The sequence below is a fragment of the Arachis ipaensis genome, chromosome B7 (genome assembly GCF_059453495.1).
Source record: "Arachis ipaensis isolate K30076 ecotype BB chromosome B7, ASM5945349v1, whole genome shotgun sequence".
Lineage (NCBI taxonomy): Eukaryota > Viridiplantae > Streptophyta > Magnoliopsida > Fabales > Fabaceae > Arachis > Arachis ipaensis.
Genome location: NC_142442.1, coordinates 135,633,599 through 135,650,923, shown reverse-complemented (window position 1 = coordinate 135,650,923; position 17,325 = coordinate 135,633,599). Strand labels below are relative to the sequence as shown.

At 37.4% G+C, this 17,325-nt stretch overlaps 2 protein-coding genes across 2 annotated transcripts; one reads left to right on the top strand and one right to left on the bottom strand.

Annotated features, from left to right (window-relative positions):
* Nucleotides 1-2,419: 2,419 nt before the first annotated feature.
* Nucleotides 2,420-6,018, bottom strand: LOC107606050 (uncharacterized). The gene is made up of 5 exons (XM_016308016.3): nt 5,247-6,018; nt 4,063-5,120; nt 3,104-3,997; nt 2,787-3,020; nt 2,420-2,716 (listed from the first exon to the last, which is right to left on the bottom strand). The coding sequence occupies exons 1-5, from the start codon at nt 6,016-6,018 to the stop codon at nt 2,420-2,422; spliced, it is 3,255 nt and encodes a 1,084-aa protein (XP_016163502.1).
* A 10,470-nt stretch (nt 6,019-16,488) lies between these two features.
* LOC148554271 (uncharacterized) lies at nt 16,489-17,088 on the top strand. The gene is made up of 2 exons (XM_088495063.1): nt 16,489-16,539; nt 16,621-17,088. Exons 1-2 carry the CDS (start codon nt 16,489-16,491, stop codon nt 17,086-17,088), a joined length of 519 nt encoding a protein of 172 aa, XP_088351189.1.
* The last annotated feature ends 237 nt before the right edge of the window (nt 17,089-17,325 follow it).

Here is a 17,325-nt window from a genome sequence, read left to right as displayed (position 1 = left end):
AAATTTAATAATTAACAATAGTAGCAGTACTAATAAGTAATAATAACAACAGTAACAAGAAATAAATAAAGCATCAAGTGAAAAATGTTACAAATAATTGCCATAAAGAATTTATACTCATTCATCACATTCAACTTACATCCAAGCTAAGAGTAACACATAACCTTACTACTGTTATGAGCCCCCTCAGCTATATATATAGATTCAGCATAATGCTATTCTTACTTTTTCAATACTCAGAATAAATACATCAATGGGAGATTATAAAATTAAACAATATAAAAAAAATAATCTAAACAGAATTTGAAACCTTGTCAAAATTTTTAAGTGTCTTAGTGGATCCTCTTGATGAAGTAAACACATCCTCAATACCAGCGAACTACAGCATCTTTTTTGGAACCCTCATACTCTATTGATATAAAACATTAGGCAAGAATAAAATACAAGGAGACATCTTCAATTATATATAAAAGTCATGAAACTTCAATGCTAACAAATCTGTATAAGGCATAACAAAGTCATAGTATCCCTTATTTTCAAATTTCAATTATGATTATACACAAATTTGATCCTCCTGAACCCTAATTAAATATACTTAAATTTTTTTTTGTAAATTATAAGAATTACAAGAGAGATCTTATTTTATAATTTTATAACTTTTTTTAAAATCACACATATATTAATTAGATCTAACAATACAAAAAAAAATAGAAAAGAACAAATTAAAAGAAAAACTAAAATGTCGAATCACAAATTTAAAATAAATAAAGTAGACAAGTTGTTAATTGAGTAAGAGTGATTTTTATAATTGTTTATGGAATTGATATAAGAATTGCATGATTTTGTAAGTATGAATTTCAAGTGATTTTACTAGAATTAATTAATTTTATTGTCAAAACTCAAGTTAAATTAAGAGTTAATATTAATTATCTTGATGACATAATTTATTTGAGTAAATTACCAATTATGCCCCCGAATTTGTAAAACGTTGACATAAAAACCCCTAGAATAAGATAACGACAATCATACCCTTGAAAATTTTAAAAACGGATCAGATCTACCCAGCTGTGAGGAGAACCCTTCTCCGTTAAATGGAGTTTGTTGATGTGTCAAACGGAAGTCCAACGTGGCATCTGTATTAGACTCTCAATCCCTTCTATCCCTTATATAGTTGTAGGTGAGAACGTTTTCCCCAAATTGATCAGCAAGCAAAACCCTAACCAGAGACATGCATGGTGGAAGCAGAATCATGTCAAATTGTAATCGAAGGTGGTCCATGAAAAATTGTAGCTCCGAAGGGGTCGAAGAACACGTGAGGAAGTCATATGATGGGACATGCTTCTGCCGTCTTCAGGTGGTGGCTTTGAAGTCGAAGACAAGGAGAAACCCAGGAAGATGGTTTTTCAGGTGTCCTCTGTGGAAGGTATGTATGAATATGCTACTACATTTGTCCCCTCCCCCTCGGTTGAGAATTGAGCTTGATGAACTGTATCTGTGTTGGGCAGACGAAGAACACTGGGTGCCGTTATTTTCAGTGGATGGATGAAACTATTGAGGAATCTGCTGGGGTGGAGGAATCCTCTAATAATGGCACAGTAGTATGCAATGCATGTGGGGTCTTGAAAGGGAGGTTTACCAGTATTGAGACTGAGACGACACACATAGATGGAGAGATGTTGATAGAGCAGATGAAGAGAGTTGAATTGCTTGTGTGTTTCATTCTAGGGGGACTTGTACTGAGTTTATGTATGAGTTTGATTTGTTTGGTTAGGTAGGAGAAGGGATGAGTGTAGGACAGGGTTTATTAATGAATGTTAATTGTTGTTGTTGCTTAGAAGTTATGTTGACATTGATGTTGCTATTTAGTCACTTGTTGAGGAATTGAAAATGTGTCTTGAATTCGATTGCATCAGTAATAGAATCATGAATTAAGTGAAGTGAATCTAACTAAAATGGTAACTGAGATATCAAAAGTAATTTCATAACATTAAGCATTAGAACTAATTGGTAAAGGCACAAGAACTAAAAATTGGTAAAGGCAGAAGATTAACTAATTGGTCTGCATAACATTAAGCAATAGAACTAATTGTTCCATCCAAAATACTACAAACTGGGTAATCAGTCTTAATACCAGATGACAAAATACTCAAATTGTCCAACAAAAGGCAATAACCAACCATAGTAAATATCAACATACAACCCAAAATATAGATAAACCACTGCAACTAAATATTAACTTATAACCCAAAAAGATCAACTAATTATGCACTCAAGTTGCCCTCAAGTTGACTATTTTGGCATGAACCTTGAGAACCTAGAAGTGGTTGCTTTAGATGCACCATTCATGGTTTCATTTGAGACAAGTGGAGACCTTGTGGAGTCTGAAACTTCTGAACCAGTAGCAGGTGTTGTATGGGCCTTATCTGTGGGGCCTAAATGGTGGGTTGGGCCTTGGAGTGGCAGATGGGCCTGGAGCTATGGGCCTCACATTGGGTTGGGCTGTTGGAGCTGGAGATGTGGGCCTCATAATCGGTTGGGCTAAGGGGTGTCTCCTAATAGGCATCTTGACCCTGGATCTTTCCTTGCTAGTAGATGCAGCAGCAGCCGCAGCAGCATTGGAGGGAGTTTTAGATCTTGTTGCTCTCCTTGCAGGGTTGGATATAGCAGATCTCCTTCCTTCACCATGACTTGTTGTACCTGATGTGTTGATGTAACCCTACAACAAATAAAGTCTGTTTAGTACATGTGAGTTAAGTGTAAACAACAGTTATTGAGAAATGAGCTACCTCTTCATCAGCTTCAGACTGTGGGTGGCCTTGGGTGAGCTCCTCTTCAACTGCATCCATGGTTTCTTCCCAGAACATCTCCTGCTCTGAGTCTGACATGTCTTTTAAGCTCCTGGGTGGCACAATCCCTCCTCTTGCCGGTTGATCTGCTGCAGGTGCTTGTTGTACATCTTCACCTTCCTCAGCTGCAGCAGGAGTCTTCTTATCAGGACAAGTCCTCGAATTATGTCCCACCTACGAAGACAAGATCATTCCAAGCATTAACACATTAGAACAGTCAATATCAACAGGCATTGATTAAGTGAGTTTTTATTTACCTTTTTGCAATATTTACAACTTGTCTTTCCATAGCTCCTCTTGATTTTGTACTGGCTCCCACTCTGTCTCTCTGATTCATGCCTTGCTCTCTTCTTTGTAGGTCTTCCTATTGGCCTCTTATAAGGTGGAGGGAGACACGGCAGCCCTTCTGCATCAGCCCAATATTCTTGACTAGGGACAGTGTTGATGTGAAATTGGTATGTTCTATTGTATGCTTCCATAGTCAGCCAATGGTGGACATAATCTTCTGGTCGTTGATTTTTTCTTTGAATTGCAGCAATTCCATGACAGCAAGGCAGACCTGTAAGTTGCCACTTTCTACAAGTGCAACTCCTTTCATGAGTGTTGACCCAAACTGTTCGACCATGCCTTCTAACTTCAAAGACATTATGCTCATCATATCCCACCCATTGAGCTTCCCAGTAGTTTCCTTCCTTCTTTTCCTTCTCTAGTCTGCTCGTCTGGATAGGCGCCAGTTTACCCGTGTAGGCCATGAGTGCATCTTTGTGGGTAGCCATAGTCTTCATGAGGTAATATCTAATCTCCTCTAGCATGGTTATGATGCTCTTGCCTCTTAGCCCCACCATGGTTGCATTAAGAGACTCCGCATTGTTGTTCGTTATGTTATCCACTTTGGGCCAAGTGGAGAATCTTGATCTTGACCAAGTTTCTTGCTCATACTTAGACAGATATTCCCAAGCAGAAGTATTAATTCTCTTTATGGCATCCATACCTTCATTAAACTCCTGATCAGTCAGTGCCCTTGCACATTGAAATAGCAACTGTTTCAGTTCTAGGTCTTTCCAACGCTTGTTAAAATTCCTCCACATATGCATAGTACAGAACCTGTGTTTAACCCCTGGCATAACTTCTTGTAGAGCAGGTATTAGCCCCTGTAAATAACTAAGTTAGACATCATATACTATAACATAATTGCACACACAAATTAATTACTAACCTTCTGTTTGTCAGACATGAAGTGCCAATCGAATTGCCTATGATCCCCGATATCATCCAACAAATACTCTAGGAATTCTTTCCAATTGGTCTTTGTTTCTGCATCAACTACTCCATATGCAACTGGGAATAGATGATTGTTGGCGTCCTGAGCAACGGCTGTCAGCAGCTGCCCCCCAAAATAACCCTTTAAAAATGCTCCATCAAGGCATAGGAAAGGCCTACATCCTTCCTTGAATCCCCTTTTACATGCTTCTAGACAGATGTATAGACTTCTAAACTTAGGCAGCCCCTCTTGTTGTGGTGTTGTGCTCATACGGCAAGTGGATCCTGGATTGGCCTTACGCAGCTCAGACAAGTAAGTCCTTAACTTCAAATATTGTTCCTTCTCTGTGCCCTCGATGACATCCTTAGCCTTCTCCATTGCCCTAAACATCATCCTCTCTCCGACACAAATATCAAACTCAACTTTGAACATTTCTCGAGCCTCTCTATGGGACAAGTTAGGACAAACCCTAATCTTGCTAATCAACTCCTCGGCCACCCATTTACAAGTGACTGACCTGCTTTTATTACTCCTAGGACATGTATGCTCATCAACCAGTGTTTTGATTTGGTAACTAGGGGGCTGGTTTCTCCTTGCACAGTAAACTTCCCAAGGACAAGTTTCGTTGTAACAGATGACCCTGCACCTATGTGGTTCAACCTTGAGGAAAAATGCCTCTCTGCCCATCTGAATACTATACTTCCTAACTGCATCCTTAAACTGCTGCATCGTGCCAAACTCCATCCCTAACTCCAGTCTAATTTTGCCAAACTTTGTATCAGGATTATACTGAGGGAATACTAGATTTTCATCTTCAGAATCAGAACCTGGTGGGGTGTGTAGCTCTTCAGAGTGATACTGATATTCAGTAGGCTCTTCATCAATGTCATTTGGGTTAGGCACAACCACCCTTGGGGCCTGATTCTCTTCCCTAGGTGGCAGAATCCTCTGGCCGGATGGACGGGGTCTTCGATGAATCCTCCGACCTTGAACCCCACAAGACGCACCCTCATCTAGTTCAACAACATTACGCATTCATAGCTTAAGGTTATTAATTAATTGACAGTTTATGGCAAATACATTTACAAACCCAAAAGAAAAACAACATTACTACTAGGATCTACAATTCATATACTAACCAGCATGTCCTTCACTATTGTTTTCTGGTGCAGGTTGATCTCTACCAAATGGTGGGGGCCTCGCATGTTTCTTCCTGCGTTTTCTTCCCCTGCCATTAACTTCTTCAGGATTCGATGGCCTCTCATGGTCTTCAACATGGGTCTGCTGATTGTCTCCTTCATTGAGGGCCTCATTTTCAGTTGTTCCAGCCTGACCTTGATTAGAAAGGTTTTCAGTACCAGCCTCCTCTGGCAATGGTTCATCATACCCCCTTTTGTTCAATGTTAGTTCATCCTCTTGTTGTTGTTGCTCCTTGTGCTGTGGGGGATCCTCTTGTTCATTTGCTTCATTAAATAAAGGTCCTCCCTCTACTTCTGTATGTTCAGATCCTTCCTCCTCTTCATTTTGTTGCGGTTCCTGGTCATGATTTTCCTGGTCTTCTAAGCAAGGCATCTCAACATACTCTGGATCCATATCAACTGGATGCTCAAAATACAAGTGAACCCTGTTTTCATTCCTCAGTGCAGCATCACACATCTTAACCACATCGGCATCCCTTCTGAGCACCCGTAACCCGTTAGCTAAATCCATCCCTGGCTCCAACCAATAAACTTCATTATACCTAGTATAACCTAAATCTAGAAACAAGCCTTCAACAAGGAATAGATTACAAGTATCAACATGCACCCTCTCGATGATACTCAGTAAACCACCATTAGACTTCACCCCACCATCTGCATCCTTCTCTAACCAACCCCGATGGTGATAAACAAATGTGATATGCGTAGCCATCTGACAAAAATCATCAAAAAAGTCATAAACATCTAACATGATACATGAAAACACCATCATCATACCTCCATTGCAAACCTCAAACGACTGATAATAACACCAACGCAAACATAGAATGCTTACCAAAACCTTGGTTGATCAACGGCGACTTCTTCACTCTGTATCAACGCCAAACGTGATACCGCATGTGACGTTGCCAAATCCAAGAAACGAATACAAAGCGACAACAGACGAACAGAAACAGAGACGACCACCCACAAACTCCTCAGTTTCGCGCGTCCAACATAGTCTTAGTTAAATATGATGTTTCACTTAGGGTTAATTCTGTCATTTCATCTCAATTGGGCAATTAGGGTTTGTTGAATTGGGGATACATGGACAAAACGTGATTGAGAGTCTAATACGGATGCCACGTTGGACTTCTGTTTGACACATCAACAAACTCCGTTTAACGGAGAAGGGTTCTCCTCACAGTTGGGCAGATCTGATCCGTTTTTAAATTTTTCAAGGGTATGATTGTCGTTATCTTATTCTAGGGGTATCTATGTCAGCGTTTTACAAATTCGGGGGCATAATTAGTAATTTACTCAATTTATTTCATCCAATAATTATTATATTTATCATAGAAGATAATTTTTTCTATATTTCAAAGAGGTTTCGCTAGAATTTATCATACAGTTTATCAACTTAAATACTCTTTAGTGAAGCATTATGTCAAACTTAAAAATTATTTATATTTTTTATCTGTACATAAATGATCTGAGCACATTTTAAATAGTTTACCAATGTAGAATTTGTTTGATTTAGTAGTTCATTTTTATTCATATTTTAATAAAAAATAAGATGATATATTTGTCAATATATATTTTTTATTGGTGAACTAAGATTATGCCTAATTTTATATAAACTGTATCTTATTTTTCATCTAAAATTTTATATTATTCTTATTTGAAAATTAAATAAGTACACATAAATTTGGTTAACATAAATAAGGAAGATAAGAACTAAATAAAGATTAAGAGTTGACAGAATTACATTATTGTTAGATTTTGTCTTATTGATCTTTTTGATAGAGTAATTAAATTTATTTGACAGATATTACAAGATGAATTATCCATTGATCTTATAAACTTGGAACAATTAGTAAATAATAAAGAAGAAGGAGAAAGAAAAAAAAACATACAAAAAAAATATGCATAGGCAAATTTTAATTTAATTAAACTTGGTTAAAAGCAAAATTTGATTACTATTTTTGTATTGGAAAAACAACTTGCTTATTTCTCTAACTATTATCATGTTTTTCTAGCCTAATATAAGATAGTATTAACAATCCTTTCCTATTTAATTGTAATCATAAAAATTCAAATTTAAATATAAATTTTATAATTTTAAAATTTTTAATTAATAATTCTTTTTCTAACTAACAATCCATCTTTAATAGGAATAACATCAATAATTCAAAGTATATGTATACTTATTTTGTTTGCACTATAAATAAAATATGTAAAATTATATAAAAATTCATATAATAAAATATTTATCATTATTTTAAAATTAGACTAAATAATTCAGTCAAAAAAGTACTTTATTAATATTTCAAGTTATCAATTGTTAATGACAAGTGTTAAAAGAATGACAAAAAGACAAACATAATTTACTTTTAATTTACTTTTAAGCATTCCATTATAACTTGGATCCAATAAGATTAAAGATACACAAAAAAGATAACCAATAAATTTTATCATGTTAAAATTTCAAAAATATTATAGATATTGTATAAAGATTTTTAGTTCAAATATCAATATATGACAAGCCGATTTAATAAAAAACTTCTAAACAAAATACATATTCTGACTTAAAAAGAGTTGAATACAAATCTAATGAGTCAGCAATACAAGAAGAGCATAACTAATTATTCCATTTGTACACCTTCATTTTTGCCTAGCTTCTATTTTTCCATTTTCGATGACTGATGTATTAAATAATGAATATCGTTATAAACCCCACCATGTTCTTTTTTGCTGTACTTAGCTCTCTGTCTCTAGCAACTTTCAGTCAACAAGAATTATCCCAAATCTAAAAAGTAAGATGCAAAAATACCTTTGGTTAGGTATAAAATTCACATTTATCCAACTTTCAGATTTCTCAAACATTAAGCGTAGTGAATAATGCTTATAATTAACTAGTGGTTTGGCATAAAGTAAAGTTAGCCTATGCTTTATCCATGCCTTTAGCAAGAAATTATCACATGATCATAATAAGATTAATACACTTTGTGATTAGCTTATTAAGCTATCAAGTTTCACAATCAATTATCATTACTGTGTGGTCACCACTGAACATGGCAAAGAAACAAATTCAATCACAACAGTCTTAAATTCAATTTGGTAAAGTTTTAATTTCAACAATTTTAAATTCTTTTTGGAGCAACAATTGATATAAATTTCAACAGAATCCTAAAGGTGCAATTGATATCCCCAAAATAGCACTTAAACACCAAACTTCAATTATAAATTAGATGCTGAAATTATAAAAGCACTTCAAATATTTCTACATACACAGCTCATATTAAGTGTAGTGCCTAGGCATTAACAGCATTGCTCATGAGCTTTTCAAAAAAAATCCTGTGAATATAATTGTCATGCACCAATACATTAAATCCACGACATAATTAAGTTAGAGTAAAATACCTATTTCATACTTAAATGATTAAAACCCTCATAATTTAGTTCCAAAAGATATTATATTCGCATATGCTATATGAATTATCAATATACTAACAACTTATTATGAGGCGACAAATCAATAGTTGCATACACATAGTTATTACCTACTTCAGCTTTTGCTTCAGCTCCATTAGCCAAAAGTGATGCGAATTCAAGAAGCACGGAGAGAACTCGAGAAGAAACAATGTAAGATGGATTTTCGTTATTGGTTCAAAATTCAAAACTACTAATACTAGCTTCTTTATTTGGATTATATCTAAAAATTCAAAACTACTAACTAGGTTAAGATAACTCAATTATATCTAAAATTCATGTATCTTAATTCTTATTTGTTTTTGACACAATCAATCAAGTAATTGTACCATATCGGTTATATTAAAACAATAATAATTTTTTTCATGAAACCTAAAGGAAAAAGAAGTAATGAGGCAATAAGGTGCACGAAGAAAAGAAAGTAGAGAAGTGAAAGTAATTGATACCCATCCCGGGTGCAGAAAGCAACGTCATTGTTCTGCTTTATGTACCTCTGCATTAGTAAAAAAATTAAAAATTGAAATCTAAAATTAACAATAGCAGAGAGTGGACCAAAATCAAAATTCAATGGAATCAAAACCAAAATCAACAAGAGAAAAACCCTAAATTCGGTAATTTGATAACAGCACATCAGAAGAAATGATCCAAAATAGAACTTCCATAAAATTACTAGGAAAAAATAAGTAATAAAGACATGGAGGAAGAGATACCTAAGGATCGAGTATGATGCGAGAGGCTTGAGATGAGGTGAACGGCGGAGAGTTATCGATTTTTCTGAGAGGACAGAGCACGGCACCACGGCGGAGCAGAGCAAAGGTTTTAGAACGCCAACCAGAGCAGAAGTTTCAGAACGGCGTGAGCAGATGAACACCGCAAAGCAGAGCAGAAAGAACAAGGCCCCAGTTCCAGCAGCGAGGAACACAATGACAGCGACCGGAGAAGAGGGATTACAGCAGTGCTCTGTTCCATAAAATCCTGAAGCATGGTAGAAGATGTATAAGTCCAATTATATTAAAGGAGCCCATCACTGATGATCCAAATAAAAAAAAAACAATAGGGCAGCCCACTTCCTTATACCCAGTTGGGAATTTGCAACTTTGTCTCCTGATTCTATTAGCCGGCTTCATTCAATTAGCAAGCCCAAATAAGGTGACAGAGCTTTGCTAAGCCTGTTCTCTACTGTGCCACTTGTCACAATTTCCTTCAATCTGTATAAATAAATCAATATGCTATAAATGGCCTTAATTTTATTCTTAATACTAGCATGATAATTCGTGTAGTTGTACGGAAATCATATATTTTAAAATTTTTAAATAAAAAATATTAAAATATAACTAAAATATGTCGTATAAAAATATGTATGTTGTATTAAATTTCGATAATAAAAAGATTATTGTTATGTTAAAATAAAATAATAAAATATAATAATTATCTAAGATGTTAATGAATATTGTAACATATTTCTTAAGATAATAAAATATAATGGATATTGTTAGACACAAAAAAAAAGTTCAATGAAGATGTATGTAGTTTATTATTATGTATAATCTTTAAAATATGGATTGTCAGATATCCATTGATAAAAAAATAAATATCTCCAACACAATTTAACATAGTCTAAAATATGTGTAACATAGAATAATACATAGGAGAGACTAAGTCGGTTTGGGGTCATTAACCAACAAAATACTTTATGTGTTCTATGTAATGAAGGTATTGAGTTTGGTCACCATTTATTTTTTTGCTGTAGTTTTTCTTGGCATATATGGTGTGCATGGCTTTCATATGTTGGTAGAGAATGGTCTTGTTCGGGTATGTTAAAAGAGTATTTCCTTAGTTGGACTGAGATATCGAAAAGGAAGGAGGATCGTAAGAAGTGGATGGTGTGTTTTTGTGCGATTATATGGAACATATGGTTGGAAAAAAACAGAAGAATTTTTCAGAACAAGGGTAAAGGAGTTGAGAAGATTATTAACATGTCCTTTCTGAGCTACAAAGAGTGGTTAGATGCAGACCCTTCTGTTGTTGATGACAATGCCGGAGATGACAAAGGGGTATATATTTCTGGTCGTTTGCTATATTTATCTTTGTTTGTTTGCTTTGTGCTCATTTTTCTTTTGTTCCCCTTTGCTCCACTTGTTGTGTTGAGCTCCTCTTCAAAAAAAAAAATATAGGAGGCCCTTTTTTATAAGGTCTAAGATCTTTCAATCAACAACTCTATGTGGCAGTTCGATGGGGAGTCCAGGATGTTGTTTCCTCTCTTTAACTTGTATAGTTTACAACATTCTTTTCCTTCAACCCCAAACTTCCATTTTCTATCTCTTTCTCCACTTTTCAGTAGGTGCAAAAAGAATATATTCTTACCTACACTGGAAGGTGGACCAGTAATCTTCCAAACCGAACCATATCTAGAGGGTTTAAGATATACAGCAAAATTATAGGGCAGATACTACAATGAATGATTCATAGCTAGAGTCTAGAGAGAATTTTCCTATATAATGAATAACAGATACACAACCAATATTTCATAAATTTGTTAAAAAAATAACTCTTTTAAGATCAACTTGCCAGTCTAGATTGACTCAAGTCCGAACTTGTAATGGTCTTCTTATAATAAGCATATGGAGTGTATCTGGTTCAGGATATTTAAACTTGTTAGTCACCACATTAAAAGATATCTATATGTACCACGATATTAAAATGCAAGACATAAGAAAAAAAAAGTTGCATTTAACATTACTCGTTGTGAGACAGTTCTCTTGTTTCATTACTTTCTTCGCTCACCTCAATTGATGAATTGCTTGCACGAGACAAATCTATTGGATTATGAGGATCAACCCCTTCCAGTATGTCATTTTCATCGTCGTCTGACGGGAACTCATCATCAGATGGTTCAGACCCAGACAGCACCATCACATCAGGTGATGAAGGCTCACCATTCTTGTTATACTTTATGTGGAACACTCTATAAAAAAAGGAAGAGGGGAGAGGGATCTGCGGAAGAAGGGGAGAGAAGAGTGAGGGCGGCACCGGCGGGCGTCACTGCCGCCGCGCTGTCAGGTCGCACAAAGAAGAGAGAGAGAGAGGGAGAGCTGAGGAAGGAGAAGAGAGAGAAGACCGCGCTGCTGCCTCGCCGCCGCTCGCCGCGCCGTGTCGCGTCGCCGTCCAACCGTGTCGAAGGAGAGGCATCGCCGTTTTGAACCTGCGTCGCCGTCACTGTCGACTGGGTTAGCTGAGGGAGAGTGAGAGAGGAACGAGAGAGCCCACGATGGAGAAAGGGGAGATGCCGCCACTGTACCAGACGCTGTCGAGCCCGCCGAGCAAAAGCCGTTCGCCACTGCCAGACTCCGTCGCCAGCGATTTGCCGCCACTAAAACTCATCACTGTTGCTGTGACACCGCTGCAGAGAGAGGGAGTGACGTGATTAAAGAGAGGAGGAAGGAGACCTGTGCGCCGTCGGAGCCAGTGTCACCCAGTCGCCGCCGTTCATGCGTTGCCGTCGCCGTTCAGGCCACTGCCAAATCACCGTCGATGAAGCTTCAGCCACCGCCATGCCTGGCTGTCACCAGGGTTGCCACCGCCGCGTCTTACTGCCAAAGAGAAGCCTTGCCTACGCTGTTGCCGAACCGGGCCAGATTCACCGATAACCCTGTCTCTTGCTTTTTTGAAACCTGTTCCACTTCTATTCTATTCTACTGTTCTGATTATTGTTGGTATCTCTGCTGCCTTAATCACTCAAAATAATGCTCTTTGCTGCCTTAATCACTCAGATTAATGCTACCGCTGCCAAAATGGATTTTCTGGTTTGATTTTTGCTTCTTGCGGCTCTACCGCTCTGTTTTTCTGTAGCTGCAATGAGTTTTCCATCTAGAACCCTTATAATTATTGTTGTCATATGCTTGTTTTGATTCAATTTTTGATATATGTCCTTGCCTTCGATTTCTTGAAACTGTTTCAGTCACTGTCATTGCAATTCGTATTGACACAGTTGTTATAAGGGGCGTCGAGGCTGTTGTTGTTTCCGTGGGGTTATTGTTGTCACTGTCGCCATGAATTGAAAGAAAAGGGAATTATCATGATAAGTTACATGGACTTAGCTAATTGAGGTAGGGTTTTTCTTAAAATCTATTTCACATTACAGAGTTGTGATAAATAGATATTGACGCAAAAAGATATAGTTCTGTGATTATATTTGTCTCGTGGATGTGATGGTTTGTTGGATTGGATTATTGGGTGCTTGATTGCGTGAGTGGTGTATGGTTAATTGGTAAAAACCGGTTTGAAATGTTATTTACTTGATTATTATGAAAGGTGGATTTTCTTGGTTTTAGAGTTTACTTGGTAAAATAAATGAATTGATTTTGGAAATAATTTGAGATATGAAAATAAAGGTTTAATTACTCTGTTGGTCCCTATAGTTTCGCAAAATTTTCAATTAGGTCCCTATACTTTTTTTTCCTTTTAATTGAGTCCCTGCACCAAATTTTTTTTAATTGGGTCCCTATAAAATTAAGCCAATTACTACTAAGAGGGACTTAATTGAAAATAAATTTAGTGTAGGGACCCAATTAAAAAAAAAGTATAAGGACCTAATTGAAAATTTCACAAAACTATAGAGACCAACAGAGTAATTAAACCGAAAATAAATTGATTCTGGGAGCGGTTTGATTTTGAGTTGGTCTGATTTCATAAATGATTTAATATTTGAGCTAATTTGATTTTTAAAAAGAGTTTTATTGTTGGAATTAGTTTGATTTGAAAATAATTTGATATTGGAACTAGTTCAACTCTGGATAATGTTTGAGATTTGAAAATGATTGAGAAAAGGTTTGAGAAATGTTTGAATAGGACCCGAAAAGGGTGGTAGTGTCCGAGTTTTAGAGGAGATGCTGCCGAAATTTTATAAAATTGGAAGTTTTATTTGAAGTAATTAATTAAAAAGATTTGTTCTTAAACATTATATTCCGAGGATTATCTAAAACGGTGATTTAGATATGAATGTGAGGTCTAACTCTTTTTGATGTAGCGTACGACTTGTGTTGGTGCCGAGGTGATGCCGTCCGAGTTTCTCATGAGAAATTAGGGGGATGATACCTACAAGAGACTTCGATGCGTAAGTTAACAAGGACTTTAAGCAGGTTTTTAATAGATTGGATTCTGAATATACCTGAAGGTGTTTAGTATACCTATAGTATGTGGAATAACAAACCACCTTTAAAATAATTTTACTTTTGATGGTTGATGACCATTTCTTTTATCTTAATAATTTGTTGAGATCTCCTTTTTAGATAAAGTAGAGAGATAAAAGAAGATATTCCAAGAGGTGGTTACTTATTCATATAAGTAGGGTTGAATCACTCTTATCATGCCATACTTCTAATAAATCAGGTAAGTAAATGAGACCACCTTTTTTGGGTAAGCTTTTATTCTCATTGAGTCTGACTTTATATTTTTGAGTAAGGGTATAAACAAGACCAGTTCAAAAATGTCCAATTTCATGTTACCTAATATATTAGGTACAAGTCCAACTAATTGGTTTCTAATGAGATTAAGTTCCTTCAACGAATCCAAGTCTCAAATATTTTATAGAATCAACCCACTGAACTTGTTTTCGTGAAGCCACAAATTTTCCAGTAAAACCATAGTGTCAACCACATCAATTGTCCCAGTAAATTTCTCACCCTACTAGTTGTTCAGCCACAGAACCTACAATACGGTGCTGTTCCGTCCGAACCAGCCGAGGTATAGGTCCCCAACGAGATTTACTTAGTTCTAGGAGCTGTACGTCGTCACGGAGGTGGTCTCCAAAGGTAACCTCGGTGTGGTGAAACACGGCAGCGGGAGCACCTGCAAAAAACACTCCGACGCTCAAGTAAGTGTATGAGTTAAGAAGAGTAAAGAGTATGAGTTAGAGTGAATTCTATCACCTGTCATTCTTAGGTTGTTTTTACCCTCATTTTATAGATGATTGGGGCGTCAAGTGGAGCCTGACTTGTTCTGATATTGGTGGCTTGGATAATGAGTTCTGTTTTCGCAAATAACGTCTATGGGGTAGTGTATAACTCACGTGCGTGTTTATTTCAGCTTTGGTTTGTTTGTTTCCGAGATTCATGGTCGGATTGTTGTTGCTGATGCTAATCCCGAGCTTAGCGGGATACACGTCATAGCCCCCAAGCTCGGCTGGCATTGTACGTAAATGATAGACGAGCTTATTGTTTTCGTTGTGTCTTCTGGTCTTGGGCCGCTCCAAAATTGGTCTTCAATGGTGTTAAATGGTCTTGGAAGGCGTTGCTATTGCTTTTCTTGCAAAACGTGCCCGCTTTTAATGCCTTTATTTGCCGTTTGGGTTATCCACGCTTGTTAACGGTTGTGAAGTATTTACCCACTAAGTTAGTGGGCTTGCAATAATTTTCCTTTGGGAATTGCTGTTTCAAATTCTTTCTGATCTTTGCCATGACTTCTAAAGGTTCGTTTTTTCCTCTGTAGTTCGTTTTCTTTTCTCTGTTCTTTCTTCTTGGGATGGCGAGGGATAAAGAAAAAGATAAAGTTGTGGAGGAGGATGAATCCAACCCCTATTACTGGGTTCATGATGATGTGAGGACCCGCTCCTCTTCTTTTGTTAGTGTCGACTCCATTGGTGAGCTTCGTAGCTTGCATGTCGTGAGGGAGGGGTCTGGTATTGCGGTTGAGTTTCTTCCCTGTTCTAGTGAAGATAGGGTTTGCGAGAGGAGGGGGGATTGGCAGTATTTCTATTTTTATACTCCTTGTCTTATCGAGCTTCACGTTAGGTTCCCGTTTTCTGCATTTGAATGTGATGTGTTAACCCAGTTGAACTGTGCGCCTTCACAATTACATCCTAACTCTTGGGCGTTTTTGCGTGCTTTCCAGTGCTTAATGAGCTTTCTTTCTGTCCCTTGTTCTCTTGCTGTCTTCTTTTCGTTGTTTCAGGCGAAAGGGGTTCGAAAGGGGTTATGGGTATGTCTGAGCAGTTACCCTGGTCGGTCTCTCTTCCTTCTTTATAAGTATTCCTTTAAAAACTTTAAATCTTTGTTTGTAAAGGTGAGGTCGGTGGAATCTGAATACCCTTTCTACCTAGATGACGAGTTAGTAGAGAGATTTCCCTTATACTGGTGTTCGGAACCTTGTCAGATTCTTGAAGCTGTTGAACGGAGTGAGGAGGAGGAGCGGTTACTAGACTTTTTGGTTGAGAGTTTTGTTGGGGGGGAGTGTTTGTCTATTCCTGACCTTCTTCGCTATTATGACTCTGGTGATATGGATGGTTTGAAAGCATATTTAGGTATTTCTTGACTGTTTTGTGTTTGTTTCTCATTTGCTTTATTTATTCTGACCTTTTGTCTTCTGTGTAGGTGGACGGGTGCCTCTTCTTGATCCAGGGCGTCTTCAGACTTTTCTAAAAAAGAAAAAGGAAAGACTCACCGATGCCTCTCTGGCAGTGAATGAGGGGGGAGGTGATATTGCTCAATCTGTTGCTCAGGCTGCGTCTTCCTTTAAGAGAAAAAGGGATAATGTTGAGAAATCTGTGGAGGTGATCTCGGAGGAAGTAAGGGAGGTTGTTGGAGGTGGTGGGGTTGCCTTTGATCGTCAGAGAAAGCTTCATGGCTTTATTGCTGGCTCTGGATCGCACTCCTTGTGGAGTGATCAATTTGACTTCGCCGATCTTTCTGATAAGGTGTCTCAATACCCTGGGGATATGCTGATGACTCGCCGTGTTGGCATGGAGTCTCTTGGTAAATTTGTTCAGGTAATGCCTGCTATATTTTGAGCATTTTGGTATACTTCTTCCTTGCCTTTTGACTTTTTGTGGTTTTTTATGTTTGTGTAGATTGTTGCTTCTCGCCTGGTGTGTGTTGGTCGAACTACCGAGCTTATCGGTGCCGAGCAGCAGGGGATTGTGAATCGGGTTGCCGATCTGGAGAAGTCGCATAATATGAGGGTAACTGAGTTGGAAAAATCTGCTAAGGAGAAAGATGATGCTGTTATTAGTGCTTTGGATAGGGCGAAGGATTCTGAAGAGGAGGTGACTCGCTTAAGGGACCAGATCCGTTTGCTGCAAGCTGAAGTTATGGAACATGATGTGGCCAAAGGTCGGCTCACTTCTCGCGTTCATGAGTTGGAGGAGCATGGTATGGAGATGTTCTCCTATGGATTTGAACGAGCTGTGAGTCAGATCGTTGTGCTGGCCCCGGATTTTGACAGTGATCATCTTGATATGACTAAGATAGTTGTTGGTGGAAAATTTGTTGTAGATGGAACTGCGGAGGAGCACGATGAGAACGCTCCTCCCTCTTAGTTTGTGTATGATTGTCTGTTATTGACTATTTTCTTTCGTTTGGCCGAGGTTTGGCCTTGTTTTGCTGATACTTTTGAACTATTTTGTTTTGGCCGAGGTTTAGGCCAAGTTAATGATGTTATTTTGTTGATTTTGTATACATTGTTCTCCCTTATATGTTGTTTGTTAGGCTTATATTTGAGAGAAACATTCAATGAGTTGAATATATTTGGGCGTCCGGCCTCGTTAAAACCCTTG

What these genes read in the sequence shown, in the direction of transcription:
- LOC107606050 (XM_016308016.3), bottom strand. Translation starts at nt 6,018, where the DNA reads ATGGCTACGCATATCACATTTGTTTATCACCATCGGGGTTGGTTAGAG. An exon ending in CAATAGTGAAGGACATGCTG is followed by an intron (nt 5,121 to 5,246) that starts GTTAGTATATGA and finishes TTGTTGAACTAG; the next exon opens with ATGAGGGTGCGTCTTGTGGG. An exon ending in GTTGTAAATATTGCAAAAAG is followed by an intron (nt 3,021 to 3,103) that starts GTAAATAAAAAC and finishes TTGTCTTCGTAG; the next exon opens with GTGGGACATAATTCGAGGAC.
- LOC148554271 (XM_088495063.1), top strand. Translation starts at nt 16,489, where the DNA reads ATGCTGATGACTCGCCGTGTTGGCATGGAGTCTCTTGGTAAATTTGTT. An exon ending in CTCTTGGTAAATTTGTTCAG is followed by an intron (nt 16,540 to 16,620) that starts GTAATGCCTGCT and finishes ATGTTTGTGTAG; the next exon opens with ATTGTTGCTTCTCGCCTGGT.